The sequence below is a fragment of the Sorex fumeus genome, unplaced genomic scaffold, assembly GCF_029834395.1.
Source record: "Sorex fumeus unplaced genomic scaffold, SorFum_2.1 ptg000030l, whole genome shotgun sequence".
In the NCBI taxonomy this organism is placed as follows: Eukaryota; Metazoa; Chordata; class Mammalia; order Eulipotyphla; family Soricidae; genus Sorex; species Sorex fumeus.
In genome coordinates, this window is record NW_026606087.1 from 14,778,701 (window position 1) to 14,793,498 (window position 14,798).

At 37.5% G+C, this 14,798-nt stretch overlaps 2 protein-coding genes across 2 annotated transcripts; both read right to left on the reverse strand.

The window, feature by feature from the left end:
• Positions 1–2,151: 2,151 nt before the first annotated feature.
• On the reverse strand, positions 2,152–3,111 carry LOC130025363 (olfactory receptor 51G2-like). The gene has a single exon (XM_056116321.1). The coding sequence runs from the start codon at positions 3,109–3,111 to the stop codon at positions 2,152–2,154; it is 960 nt and encodes a 319-aa protein (XP_055972296.1).
• Positions 3,112–10,223: 7,112 nt separating this feature from the next.
• LOC130025461 (olfactory receptor 51G1-like) lies at positions 10,224–13,675 on the reverse strand. Its single transcript, XM_056116401.1, has 2 exons — positions 13,064–13,675; positions 10,224–10,619 (listed from the first exon to the last, which is right to left on the reverse strand). Exons 1-2 carry the CDS (start codon positions 13,673–13,675, stop codon positions 10,224–10,226), a joined length of 1,008 nt encoding a protein of 335 aa, XP_055972376.1.
• Between the last annotated feature and the right edge of the window lie 1,123 nt (positions 13,676–14,798).

The following is a 14,798-nucleotide window of genomic DNA, read 5'->3' on the forward strand; positions in this document are numbered from 1 at the left end:
CTCAGCATCCCATTAGTCCCTCGCATCGCCCGAAGTAATTTCTGAGTGCAGAGCCTGGAGTAACCCCCCTAACTATCACATGATGTGACCCAAAAAGAAATAAATAAACTTCAAAAAATGCCATCTTATGATGTACACAAAGTTCTGATGTTAACCTGAATTTGAGAACTTGTTGTTGTTGTTGTTGTTGTTGTTGTTGTTTTCTTTTTGGGTGACACCCAGCGATGCACATGGGTTACTCCTGGTTCATGCACTCAGGAATTACTCCTGGCCGTGCTCGGGGGACTATATATGGGATGCTGGGGATCGAACCCCGGTTGGCAGCACACAAGGCAAATGCCCTACCCGCTGTGCTATCACTCCAGACACCATTGAGAACTTTTTAAAGGATAATAAGGCAATACACTTCTACAAAATTCAGATATGTTACGGTCAGAGTGTGCAATATTCTATGCAAGTTAAACTGAAATAATTATGCCAAAGGCCAGATATCTATACATTGTCAGCTCATATAAATTTGTGATTAGATTCATTTCCACAGGAGCTAAATACTGGTTAAGATAGCCATAAGTACAGGAGCTACTAATTTAATAAATTTCAATAATAAAAGGTGTTATTTTATACATAATATTTTAAAATATTCAGTTAACCAAAGTGATTAGTAACACAACTGTTAAGGCATCAGAATCTTATTTCTATTTCACAAAAAAAAAAACAACCAAAACCACAAATCTATACAATGAAATTGTTCCACAAGAGAAGAGATAGTTACGACATCATAAATATTGAAAGAAGAAATACAGATGGCCAAGAGGTATGTGAAAAAATTCATTGCATCACTCATCAGAAAATATAAATCAAAATAATGTGGTACCATCTCATACCAGTGAGATTAGCCCATCTCACAAAAATTAATAAACAAACAGTACTGGTTGTGATGTGGGAAAAAGAAAACATCATCTATTTACCACTGGTGAGAATATCAACTGGAGCATCAATTTTGGAAAACAAGGACACTTCACTAAAAATGTAGGAATTTATCTCCCATATCATCTAGTAATTACATTTCTTGACACTTACTCAAGGGCTTAAAAACTCTTAGAAAAAACTTTTCCATTATTTTTATACCTACATTCATTATAGCACTTTCATGATACCCAAAATCTGGAAATGACCAAAGCATCCTAAAATAGATGAGTGGATAAATAAATTATGGTACATACACACAGTGTAATACTACTTGACTCTAAGACAAAATCATGCAATTTTCTGCTGCATTGTGCATCTGGAGAGTACCATTCTGAGTGGCCTTAGTCAGAAGAAAATGACAACTACAGAGTGATGTCCCCATTTGTCTCCTATATAAAGAAAAATAGTAAGGAAATATTATATATCCAAATACAACAGAAACAAAGAACAGGTCTTTAGTAGGAAACATATAATTGTAAGGGGAATAGGGGATAGGAAAGGAGGACCTATGCTACAGTGGCGAAGGGAAGCTGGCAGTCTAATGGAGGGTGTGATGTTTTATGAATGAAATCCTGACATTATCAATATTGTAAATCACAATGAATAAAATAAAAAGGAAAAAAATTTTATTCAGTAAAATATAACTGATATTTGTTCTCACACTAAATTTATTCTAAGGAGTATAAATTAAGAAAAAAAATATTTCCCACCTTAGTCCACTAACCTATGGTAAAATAAATCTCTGAGGTAAGAAAGATGACCTATCACTAAGTTTCCACTTGTTCATTACTTGCAAACCCAAATAGTTCTTGTATCAAAAATTAGATTTAAAATTCTCTTTTTGAAAAAGTTTAAAATCACAGTTATATTAAGTGAGTCCTTGTAATCCCTGATAGGTATAGATACAAAGAGAAAAATAAAATAAATATAATATAGAAAACATTATAGATAAGTACGTAGGGATAAGAAAATTGAGAGAACAGACAAAATTGCTTATAACACATCTAAGGCAATACATTCAAATATTTGTGAAACAGATTTATGACACAGTTTCAGTGAATACCAATTGTTTCTTTATAACTTTTTAAATGATATTCTGTGTAGCAATTATGCTAGAATACTAACAGAAAAATCACTATGTATTTGCATCTCTAATTAAGATATCTTTATACTGAGAATTTCTTACATGACAGTAGAACTAATCTTTTGGCGAAGAAGCAGGTTTAGGATTCCCTGGCGAATCTGCTTGGTCTTCACACTGTAGATTATTGGGTTGAGTACGGGTGGAATTAATATGTAGATATGAGCCATGAAGATATGGATGAGTAGGGAGGAGTGTTTAGCAAAACGATGAACTATAGATAGGCCAATCATGGGCACGTATAAAATGAGCACAGCACAGATGTGGGATGCACATGTATTGAGGGCCTTAAACCTCCCCTCACGGGATGAAATTTTTAACACAGAATGAAGAATAAACACATAAGATACAAAAATACCCATTGAATCCATGCCCCAAAGCACAATGACCAGAAGCAATCCGTAAATCACATTAAACTTAACATCAGCACATGCAAGACGAATCATGTCCTGATGTAGACAATAGGAATGCGACAAAATGTGGGACCGACAGAAGGGAATGAAGGGCAACCGAGCCAAAAGTGGCATCATTGCAAAGGCACTCCTGAGAAAAGATGCAATTCCAATCTTTGTGATAAGTCTTGGGGTGAGAATGGTAGCATATCTTAGAGGATGGCAGATGGCCACATAACGATCAACGGCCATGGCCAAGAGCACAGAGGATTCAGTGAAAGAAAATGTGTGAATAAAAAACATTTGGACCACACAGACATCAAATTGTATCTCATTGGAAATAGACCACAACACCCTAAAGAGTGTTATCATTGTTGGCATGGACATCCCCATATCAGTGAGAGAGAGCATCGCCAGGAAATAGTACATGGGTTCATGGAGCCTGGGGTCTGTCCGGACAATATGTAGGATGGTGCAGTTACCCATTATTCCAATAAGGTAGAGGAGGCAAAAAGGAATGGAAATCCAGTGGTGATATTCCGCATAACCAGGGATACCTGTGAGATAGAATGTGGAGGACAGGGTATTGCTCGAGTTTAAAGTTGTCATGTCTCTAACCACAATACAATTCCACAGCCACTCTTCAATGGGAAAGACAATAAAAAGATCCGCATCTGTGTCAGGAAATGGAAAGAATTCAAAACAAAGCAACTATACATTCCATTATTTTTTGCAATCCCTCCTAAATCCATGACCACATTTTTCCTTGAGTTTCTTTATTTAACTGCTGTGTGCGTTAATTGAAATATTCATTTAAAACACAAAGGATCTTTCTGTTTGCTTACACAATATAGTCTAATCAAAATTCTTTACAAATAGAAATATTACTGTTACAGACTAAGCTCTGAAATTTACCTACACCAAGTATTCTTGTTTTCTAGAAATTTCTTTTTTAATTTTGTTTATTTTTTTAATTTTTTTATGTAGGATTACTGCTATTTATTCAGCCACTATTAGGCTGATTGAACTGGGCACGAACTCCACTATTTTTTTTTCTTTTTAAGCATACCCAGCAGTGTTCAGAGATTAGTCCAGGCTCAGCACTTAGGGTTCCATCTTGGTAGTGCTTGGGGAATCATATGCTACTGGCAATTGAACCCAGGTAAGCAACATAGATAACAAATGCTTCACCCACTGTAATATCTCTCCATCCCTTTAATTAATCTTTAGAGTCTGATTTTCTTTAAAACAAAATATTAAAATGTGTTAAAAAGGGAGTGGGAAGAGAGTGAAAACACATGACTAAAAAAAACTTAACAAGAAAAAGAAAATAAGAACAGATATATTTTTCATAAAAATTCTATTACTGAAATATAGCTTCAATCTTTCAATAACATTTTAAAATTGTTTTTAAACTGTAAAAGCAGAAAGACTTATGTATACTCTTTTTGTAGAATAAACAGCTCTGGGTCATTAATTGTGCTGTTTAAAAATTACCATTATTAGATATTAAAAACAATGATTAAACATCATCTGACCTCTGGTAAACAATTTTTATTTATAACAGAATAATTTCTCTTCTCTTATATTTTAAAATAATTTTGACATTGTATTAGCATCTCAACCATGCACAAAGATGAAACTGCCTACCTTATAAGGTTAAGATATTTGGGGGAACAGATGGCTAAGAATTCAGAGTTTGACTTGTATTCTATGACCATGGGCATGAATAATAAGATAGTTTTAAGAAAATTGTGTCCTATGATTCACCAAAAACTATTTCCAACTAGACCTAGTTTTCCAGTCTTTCCCACACTGTGGCTATATGTCCTCCTCTCCATTGCCTCTCAATTCTATTGCTGCTCAATTCTCAGGGTTTTCCTATTCTCTCTCTCTCTCTCTCTCTCTCTCTCTCTCTCTCTCTCTCTCTCACTTTTTCCAGTTAACACGTACTTGATAGAGTATTTCCTCTTGTCAGAAAAGGTTCTGATTCTCAGAGCAAGTAGGATGGATTAATAAGCATTTTTGTAGTCCCTAGGGATATAAAACCCCAAGGAATATGCAGAATAATAACTATAACCATATAAGTGCCAGGATTTTAGTTTATGGCCTTTCCTAAATTCCTTCCTTCCTTATTATTGTGACATATATTGTCACTTGGGCATATAGCAGAGGTGGGAGTGGGTAGAATAAAGGTAAAAGGGAGAAGTGTACTAAAATATTACTAATAAAATGAGATTAGATAACAGTTTATATCCAAAAATCATAGTATAGAAAAATAATTATCTGTAACAAAGCCATTTTAATAGATACATGAAGAATTAAGGAGTGAAGGAATGCATAGTTTATAACTAAGAGTGAAAATGACTTTTTTAACATGTATTTTTAACGTGTATTTTTGTAACAATATGATTTTTATGGTATTTGTCTCCCTAGAAAAATCAGACTATATACGGATAATTATGCTAAATTTCATTATGAACTTAAAATTTCTGTAAAATATACTTTTAAAAAATCATACAAAGGGACTGTAGTAATAGTACAAGGGGGAAGATGCTTGCTTTGCACATGGTTGACTCATATGGCATCACATATGGTCCCCCAAGCCTCTCTAGGAGTGATCCCTGAGAGCGGAGCCAGGAGAAATCTTTGAGGAACTCTGTGTATGACCCCAAAATAACAAAAAAACAAACAAAATCATATGAAGACATGGAAAAACAGCTCAGTCGGCTGAGCACAGTCTCTGCATGGAGGATACTCATGTTCAATCCCTGGTACTTTATTGCCTCCTAAGAATGCTAGTAGCAATCCCTGAGAACAGACCCAGAAATGGCTCCTGAACATAGAACCTAGTAAGTTACACCAAAATACTCATACATAAGCAATAAACTAATTATACCATAGAATAGCCTGTTTTTTGCTTTTTTTTTAATTTTGGGGGTTAGAAAACTTGGCAATACTCAGGGCTTACTCCTGGCTCTGCAATCAGGAATAATTCCTGGCAGTGCTCAGGGTAGCCTACAGAATGCTTGGATACCGCTGGGATGTTTGAGTGCAAGGCAAGCACCCTAGCTGCAATTCTATCTCTTCAGCCCAATCCTATTTTTTTCTAAATGATTCTATTCTAAATAACTATGATGCAGTTATAAATAGTAGATTTTGATTAATGAATAAAACACCATATGTTTGTCAACAATGACATCTTAGTTTTTGGTTGAGACATTTACAAGAATTTTCATGGATACTACTAAATGAAACTTATAACTAATTATGGTAGAGGAATGTGATTTATTGGTAGAGCATTTATTACTCAGTGAAAGTAATATCAAAATATTAAAATCTTAGTCTGTTACAAAAGGAATCCTCATCCACAGAGTCTGTGAAATTGAGAACCCAGTTATAACTAATCATTAGATAAAGCTTTACAACCATATCTTCACAATTGTCCATATGAAATTGTCAGGTAAATAATTTGAAATTACTACCATCATTGCACTGGAAGTCTGCATAAATCATCTTACACTTTTATTTCTTTAACACGAATCTAAGTCACTTTGACATCATGTAAGTTGTATTATTCCTAAGGATTGCAACATAGATCATTATTATAAGCCTATACAACCAAGTTCATATTAGTGTCAAACTTATGCACTCTCAAATGTGTCATTCATTCCAGGATTGTTGGAGTACACGGAGCTTGGGTTTATCAGATTGTACCCATCACAGTGCTCCCGAGTCACTCCCATTACTTTGTCTGTCTGTAACCTCTTCTATGCTCTCTTCCCCAACCAATTTGTAAGGTCTCATCCTTCTTAGACACTGAAGCTGTACTGCAAGTCAATATTGCCTTTCTCCTCTCCTTATGTCTTTGAGCAGTTTACTTTAATGCAATGTCCTTTTGTATAGATACAGGAAGACAATTAATTAATATTATTGCTGTGACCACTACTGCTGATGCTGCAAAAACAACTCTTCAAATTGTGATCTGGACACCTCATTTCTTCAAAAGGCGACTAAATGACTCTGATTATCCTTGAACAGTGCAGGACTATTGGACACCTTACAACAAGCACTGCTCTGGGTTCTGGGGCGGACTGAAGTTTTACTACTACTACATATGAGACTGTTTTGTGATTGGAATTGTTCCTTTGTCTATTTCAAATTTTTGTGTTTTTGTAAACAGAAAAGGGTGAGATGTTGGAGTACACGGAGCTTGGGTTTATCAGATTGTACCCATCACAGTGCTCCCGAGTCACTCCCATTACTTTGTCTGTCTGTAACCTCTTCTATGCTCTCTTCCCCAACCAATTTGTAAGGTCTCATCCTTCTTAGACACTGAAGCTGTACTGCAAGTCAATATTGCCTTTCTCCTCTCCTTATGTCTTTGAGCAGTTTACTTTAATGCAATGTCCTTTTGTATAGATACAGGAAGACAATTAATTAATATTATGCTTTATAACTTAGGAATTGATTGGCTTTGAATATTATTCACTCCTGGGCATTTGCCTTCTCAACTTAAGCCTCAGTTGCCCTCACTTCCTAGCATTCCAAGGGCAGGGTCCTGACGTGGGACTGGATGGAACCAGGGCAAGCCGGTAAGTTATGTGCTACCCTGGCATCGCGATGGGCCAGGCCAAGGTGCCACGATTCTTAACTATAAGTTAAGAGTTTGATCATAGGCAAATGATGTCATGATCCAAAAGTAACGACGAGACTAGGGCGCTGCTGCTAGGAATAGGAAAGATATCTGGCCTGAGCACTGCAGTCTGAGATCGAGATGGCCCTAGGAGAGCAATTCTATAAGCTCAAAGTATTTCTTACTGTGTCCATACGAAATGATTAATATTATGTATGCTTATATGTTGTTTGGACAAGGAGAGGAGAAACACGTCCTAGAAGCAGTTTTCTGTGTGTCCTGACTAGCTTGGATGAGACTGCTTTTTTGGAGATGTAGATTCCAAGCTCTAGCAGACTGGTCTTTGTTGTGCTAATCTAAGTGCTTGTAGCTTGTGAAAAGGTGAGGCCAGGATTACTGGCCTGCGGATGTAAGGAAACAATGTATGTTTGCCGCCTCAGTGTTCTTTCTGTAACTCCTTTTGATGACATCATTATATTGCGCCCTTTAGAGGTACTATGATCTATATAAGGGAGATTTCAGGGCTCTCTGGGGGACACGTGCATCAGAGAACCTGGGAAGATGGGGCTGAGGACAGGAGCGGAGAGAACAAAGGCGCACCTGCTCGAGGATTCCTGAGGCCTCCATGACATACATCTCTTCCATGTAATAAACGGCTACTAAGACCAACTAGCTTGGCCTCGTTTCCTTCCTTCACCTGACCATCGCCTTCGACCTCCCTGGAGTGGGGAAACGGCAAGACCGCCGGCCGTTTTATTTTTTGTGTGTTTACACACAGGATGGACAGAGGCTTATTAAGGGAGACCTTACACTTAGTAATCAGAGCAAACTGGTTGGTGAGAAGTTAGTGTTTTCAAAGGGTGTTGATAGCATTAATTTTTTGCTTGTTTTGTTTTGGGGCCATGTCTCAGGGCTTATTCCAGGAGCGATAGCACAGCGGTAGGGCATTTGCCTTGCGCGCAGCCAGCCCAGCCCAGCCGGGTTTGATTCCTCCACCCCTCTCGGAGAGCCCAGCAAACTACCGAGAGTGTCTCACCGGCACAGCAAAGCCTGGCAAGCTACCCATGAGGTATTCAATATATGCCAAACACAGTAACAATAAGTCTCAAAATGGAGATGTTACTGGGCCCGCTTGATCAAATCAATGAACAACGGGAAGACAGTAGTACAGTAATAGTACTCATGAATCATTTCCTGAGAGGCTCAAGGAAATACAGGAGGTGCTAGTAAACTGGGTCAAGCATGTGCAAGGGAAGTACTCTTCCTGCTGTCCAGTTTGACCTATTAGGACTGATTTTTTGAATGTTATAGAATTGAGGCAATTGATTTTGAATATATGTCATGGAAAGCAAAGAAAACATCTGGGTTATTTTTTCTAGCTGCAATTTAAATATTTTTGACCTTGTGTTATGGAAAGAGTATGATATACCTAAAATATAGAGATTATAGGTGCATCAGTATCAGTAACAACACTTATCTACAATACATTTATACAGTTTTATTTCTTTCTTATTAAATTACCTACCACCAATTTTTTCTTCCTAGTTTTTTTTTTGGAAAGTATCTGTGCAACATATAACCTAGTACCCAAATACTTCAGTATGCATATATAATAGCATATATAATGTATACTATTTATATATAATAGTATATTATATATTTATAATAGTATATTAAATATATTTATATATATAATAGTAAATATATTTTATATATAATAGTAAAGTTATATGGTTTCTCTTTAGAAAACATTATATGTTATATGCAATGTAGTTTTCATTTTTATGAGGAATTTGAATTTGAATATTCCAAAATTTTTATAAAAATTAAAAAATATTAACTCAATATTGCTACATACATTTTGTAATCCTTAGTAATTTCAGTAGCATATGCCTTGAAAAGAGTTTCTTTCATACCTTTTTGAATTAATTATTTTCATTCTGCTAAATAATTTTTATTCACATTATGAGTTTCCAACGTCTATCATACATGAAAATTACTTTATCACTGTTCCACTTGGTTTTAGATTTTCCTCAATTTCTTTTATAAAAATTTAATTTACTTCTTGTTGTTTTGTGTTATGAAATTATTTTAAGGCTTTAATTCTCTTCCTTGAGACAAATTTAAATGAAATAAAAAATTATTTCAAGGGGCACTTGGAGTCAAGAGTAATGAAATTTTAACCTTGTCTCTATATAGTTTATAGGTTTTTAAAAATTATTTTTCTAAATTATTTCTATTCATAAGGCTACCTTACATATAATGTTATTTCCACTGCTTTTGTTTATACTTTTCAGAATTATTTAAATTATTTAAATTATAAACTTCGTTTATTGGGGTTCTATAGAACTTTCTGTTTTCTTGATTTCATTTCTAGCTCCCTTCAAAGAAAGCAAATAAGTATTCTTTTGTTTTTTACCTGTTCTTATTTCCTAAACAATTTAGGACTACAAGATTCCTAGTTATAGTTCATGATTATACTTTGGGCTTTGCTTTCCTATATTGCTCAAGTTCTGTAAATGAGACATTCTGCCTAAAAGAATTTCATACTAAACAAGATACTTTGATACATATTTTAATCCTAATTTATATGGAATATAAAACCTTATATTGTGAAGTCTAACTTAAGTAATTTGTCTAACTTTTGTTTCTGATATTAACTCCACTTGATATTAACTCCAGTAAATTACTTATTGTAAAATATGAAGAATCCAGCCCATTTTACTTCAACATAATATTTATCTAGTTGCCAACTTCATTACAATATTTGTTAAATGCTTGTTACCTTTGAAAAGTTACTTAACTTCACTAATGTTGAGTTCTAACACAGAATTTTGAGCTTCTTTTCAGAACTGAATGGAGAATATCACCATAAGTTATTTAAATGAAGTAAATTCCCTCAGTAAGTCTCTCAGAATCAGTAATCTGAAATACTTTAAAGCAAGGAAATAATTACGAAAATAAATGCATATTTTCTTTGAAGGGGTATTACAGCATTTATTCACTCATAAAACTATTACACATCAAGTGTGGCATAGAATTATTAATAAGGTCATCTGCAGAAAAGAGAAAATTTATATTAAGGTCAAAATAAAAGGGACCATGATGCTAAAAATGTGTGAGTGAGCCCAAAATTTTTGACTAGAAATATCTTTAAGAATCCTTGGCGGATCTGCTTCGTTTTGATGCTACAAATAATTGGGTTTAGTACTTGTGGGACGAGCAGGTAAACGTTGGCCATCATTATGTGAATAATGGGGGAAGAATGTTTTGCATAGCGATGTACTAATAAAAGACCTATCATTGGCACATATAGAATGAGCAGAGCACAAATATGGGAGTCACAGGTATTAAGAGATTTGAGCTTCCCTCCCTTAGATGCAATGCCTAGCACTGAGCGAAGTATAAAAGCATAAGATACAAAGATTCCTAGAGAATCTATACCCCAATAGCATGCAACAACAAACAAGCCATATAAAATGTTGAAGGAAATCTGGGGATATGGTGCCACCAGCAGGTCAATCTGTACCTGTGAGATGAGAGCATCAGCAGCCTGATGGCACCGTCAGGCTTTCAGATACCCCCAAATTGCTGGTGTGCCTTTGGCCAGACCTCAAAAACTTGGGGCAAAGTTTACCAAGAAAGTAAACGACCGAAAGTTAGGTATGTGGGAGACACACCCACAAACCACTCAGCTATATAAGTGGAGGCATGGCCTCTCTGGTTCCTGATCAAACTGCTTAATGGCCATGATCCCAGAGACTCAGAAACAAATCTCGGAACCCAAAGGCTTTGGCAGAAATGTGTCCTGTTCCTGCAGTAGGTTACTGGGGCTGGGCCACTCCAGGTAGGAATCAGTTTCGTGCCTTGGCCTGTTCCCCTTGGCAGCCTGGTGACCACCATCCTCCAGAGGCCACTGGACAGTAAGGTTTGGGCCTGCAGTGACGAGACACGTGGGGCCTCACCAGATGGGGGTGGAACCAGCCCTTTCCTCCCTATCCCAGCAAGACCTCAAGTCACCGCCTACAAACGAACTCTCTGGCTCCTGATCAAGCTGATTGATGGCCATGATCTCAGAGAATCAGAAACAAATATCAAAACCCAGTGGCTTTTGGCAGAAATATATCTGAACCTCATACACAGCCATGGTTCCAGGGGCAAAAGGACTTAATCCAAGAAAGTAAACAGCCAAAAGTTAGGTATGTGGGAGACACACCCAAGAAATCCAGAGCCCGAAAGCTTGCAGCAGAAAAGTGAAAGGACCATGCGTTAAACTACGGCACCATGCCTTCCCGGGAGGGAAAGGATGTTTCTCCCTTCCGCCTTTCTCCCCCCAGCAGCAAGGTGGCCGCCCTGCCTCAGAGCTTATTGGAAAGCCAGGTATGAGCCGGTGGTGATGGGACAACGGCAGTTTCATGGGAAAGGGGACTGTACCGGCTCGTCCTTCATGCCCTACCAAGGTCACAAGTTGCCCCCCACGAGTGGCTCTCCGGCACAGACAAGGCTCCAGAGGCAAAAGGACTTAATCCAGAGCCTGGCAGTTTATGGCAGAAAAGTAAATGGACCATGCTTTGAACTATGGCACCATGCCTCCCCAGGAGAGAAAGGGTGTTGCTCCCTTCTGCCTTTTTCCCCCCTGGCAGCAAGGTGGCCACCTCCTCAGAGCTTATTGGAAAGTCAGGTATGAGCTGGTGGTGACGGGGCAACTGCAGTCTCATGGGAAGAGGGGCGGTACTGGCTCATCCTTCACGCCCTACTGAGTCACAAGTTGCCCCCCACGAGTGGCTCTCTGGCACAGCCATGGCTCCAGAGGCAAAAGGACTCAATCCAGAGCCCAGCAGCTTGCGGCAGAAAAGTGAATGGACCATGCGTTAAACTACCGTGCCATGCCTCCCTGGGAGGTAAAGGGTGTTGCTCCCTTCTGCCTTTCTACCCCCGGCAGCAAGGTGGCCGCGTCCTCAGAGCTTATTGGAAAACCAGCGGTGACAGAGCAACTGCAGTCTCATGGGAAGAGGGGTGGTACCGACTCGTCCTTCACACCCTACCAAGGTCACAAGTTGCCTCCCACGAGCAGCTTTCCGGCACGGCCATGGCTCCAGAGGCAAAAAAACTTAATCCAGAGTCCAGCAGTTTGCAGCAGAAAAGTGAATGGACCATGCGTTAAACTATGGCACCATGCCTACTTGGGAGGGCAAGGGTGTTGCTCCCTTCCACCTTTTCTCCCCCCGCCAGCAGCTCTGGCCGCTGCCTCAGAGCTTATAGGAAAGCCAGGTATGAGCCAGCGGTCATCATTGTATGACAGAGCAACTGCAGTCTCATGGGAAGGGGAACAGTACCAGCTCATCCTTCAAGCCCTACTGAGGTCCTGAGTTACCCCCCACGAGCGGCTTTCCAGCACAACCATAACACCAGACGCACAGAAACCAATCTCTAAATTATCTGGCTCTTTGCAGAAATCCAAAATTGCGTGGTCACAATAGCGGCCACGCAACATTATATGATTCTCATAACCACCTATAGAAAACAAAGTATTTCACAATGCCCTTTCAGCAATTCTGATTGGTGGGGGGGGTGGAATTCTAAACAATAATGGTACATTTTTTGTCGAAATGATGAATGTAATCAATGTAGAGAAGAGTTAAGTAGAAATCATCTGCCCCACAGGCATTGGGGGGGTAGGAGGGGGGTATATTGGGGTTCTTGGTGGTGAAATATGAGTACTGGTCAAGGGAAAGGTGTTTGATCATTGTATGACAGAGACTTAAACCTGAAAGCTTAGTAACTTTTCCCACAGTGATTCAATAAATAAATATAAGATGAAAAATAAATAAAACTGTGAAAAAAAAGTAAGGTGGAGTTCATGCCCAATTCAATCAGCTAATCAGTGGCTGAATAAATGGCAGTACTCCTACATATAAAAAAAATGTTGAAGGAAATATCAGAACAGGCTAACTGAATGATATCTTGATGCAAGCAGAAAGAGTGGGAGAGATTATGCGAAGGACAAAAGGAAAATGTAGGAATATGGACAAGAATCACAGGAAGGGCAATGGAGCATCTGATTAAAATGAGAACCCCTATGTAGATTATACGCTGTGGAGTGAGTTTGCTGGAATATCTCAAAGGATCACATATGGCAACATGCCGATCAAATGCCATGGCTAGGAGCACAGCTGGCTCCATCAGAGAAAAGGTGTAAATAAAATACATTTGCACTATACAGGTATTCATCTTAATCTTCCTAGCATCAAACCAAAAGACTCTCAGCACCATGGGTAGGGTGGAAATAGACATGCCCATGTCAGTGAGGGACAGCATGGACAGGAAGTAGTACATGGGCTCATGGAGATTCTTATCAGTGTGGATGACATGCAAAATTGTACAGTTGCCCACAATTCCAACCAAGTATAGCACACAAAAGGGGATATAAATAAGGTGATGAACATTATCATAGCCAGGAATCTGAGTGAGGAAGAATAAAATAGATGATTCAAAAGTATAATTAGTGCCTCTAATAAGGCTGTCCCAAGGAACCATTTTTCTATTATGTAAATGTGAATTCCTAGAAAGAAAAAAAATGCTGTTAAGAAGCTATAAATTCATTCTCCATTATTTTTCTTAATTCATCACTTACTATGACTGTTGTTATAAAAATTATTTTAAAAATTAGTCTTTCAATATATTACTGAATAATCTTTTTTCTAACAGTTAAAATTATTTTTATTTCCATTTTTTAATGTTCTTAAAATTTCTTTTGAAAAAAATTTATCCAGGTTTTATGATGACAATACCAGACAACAGAAGTCTTCAGAAGAGTTCATACAATAAAATGGAAAAATAAAATTCTATAGGTATAATTTACATAAATACCTGAGGGTTAGAACTTAATTTGTTGTTTTCCAGAGCATTAAAATATGGAAGTTATGATTTATTTGGTTTCTGGAGGTAGTGATTTACTCCTTGACTAAGCATACCCTTTGGTGAATCCAATTCTCATGAAAATAACAGAAAAGGAAAATATAATTATGCAAAACTAAACTATTAGTACTTACATTAGGGCATTGTCTTCAGAATTTAATTTTTCCTAAAATGTACACACATATTAAACTACTCAACACTGATTCATTATGTTAGAGAAAATGGTCTAAAATTAATATGGGAGATTAATGTCACTTAATCAATTAGCCCATATTCAATATTGTTAAAATATTTTTGTTTGTTTTCAGGTCACACCCCTTTATGCTCAAAACCTACTCTTGTCTCTGCACCCAGGGATCACTGATGATGTCACTCAAAGGACCACATGAGGTGCTGGGATTCCAGCCCAGGTCGAACACATGCAAGGGAAGTGCCTCGTCCACTATTCTATCTCCCCGGGTCCAGATTAATTTTATTCAATGGTAAAATTATAATTATACAATGCCCTCATTTGTCATTTGAAATATCAAATATTTTATAGTAAAGAATACTTTCAGAAAATACATGCCCGGCAGCATAAATTAAGCTTCTATAAATCAAGACCTAAGAGAATATCAGATCTCAGGGTGGTATAAGACTTCTATAAGAACTAACCACTAGAGTTAAGGGTAGGGAATTTGGGGGAAATATGAGTGATATTTCCTGGTTGAAATTAATCTTCCCAAGCACAAAAATATAGTAC

What these genes read in the sequence shown, in the direction of transcription:
- LOC130025363 (XM_056116321.1), bottom strand. Translation starts at nt 3,111, where the DNA reads ATGACAACTTTAAACTCGAGCAATACCCTGTCCTCCACATTCTATCTC.
- LOC130025461 (XM_056116401.1), bottom strand. Translation starts at nt 13,675, where the DNA reads ATGGTTCCTTGGGACAGCCTTATTAGAGGCACTAATTATACTTTTGAA. An exon ending in GTTCTGATATTTCCTTCAAC is followed by an intron (nt 10,620 to 13,063) that starts ATTTTTTTTATA and finishes ATTTCCTTCAAC; the next exon opens with ATTTTATATGGCTTGTTTGT.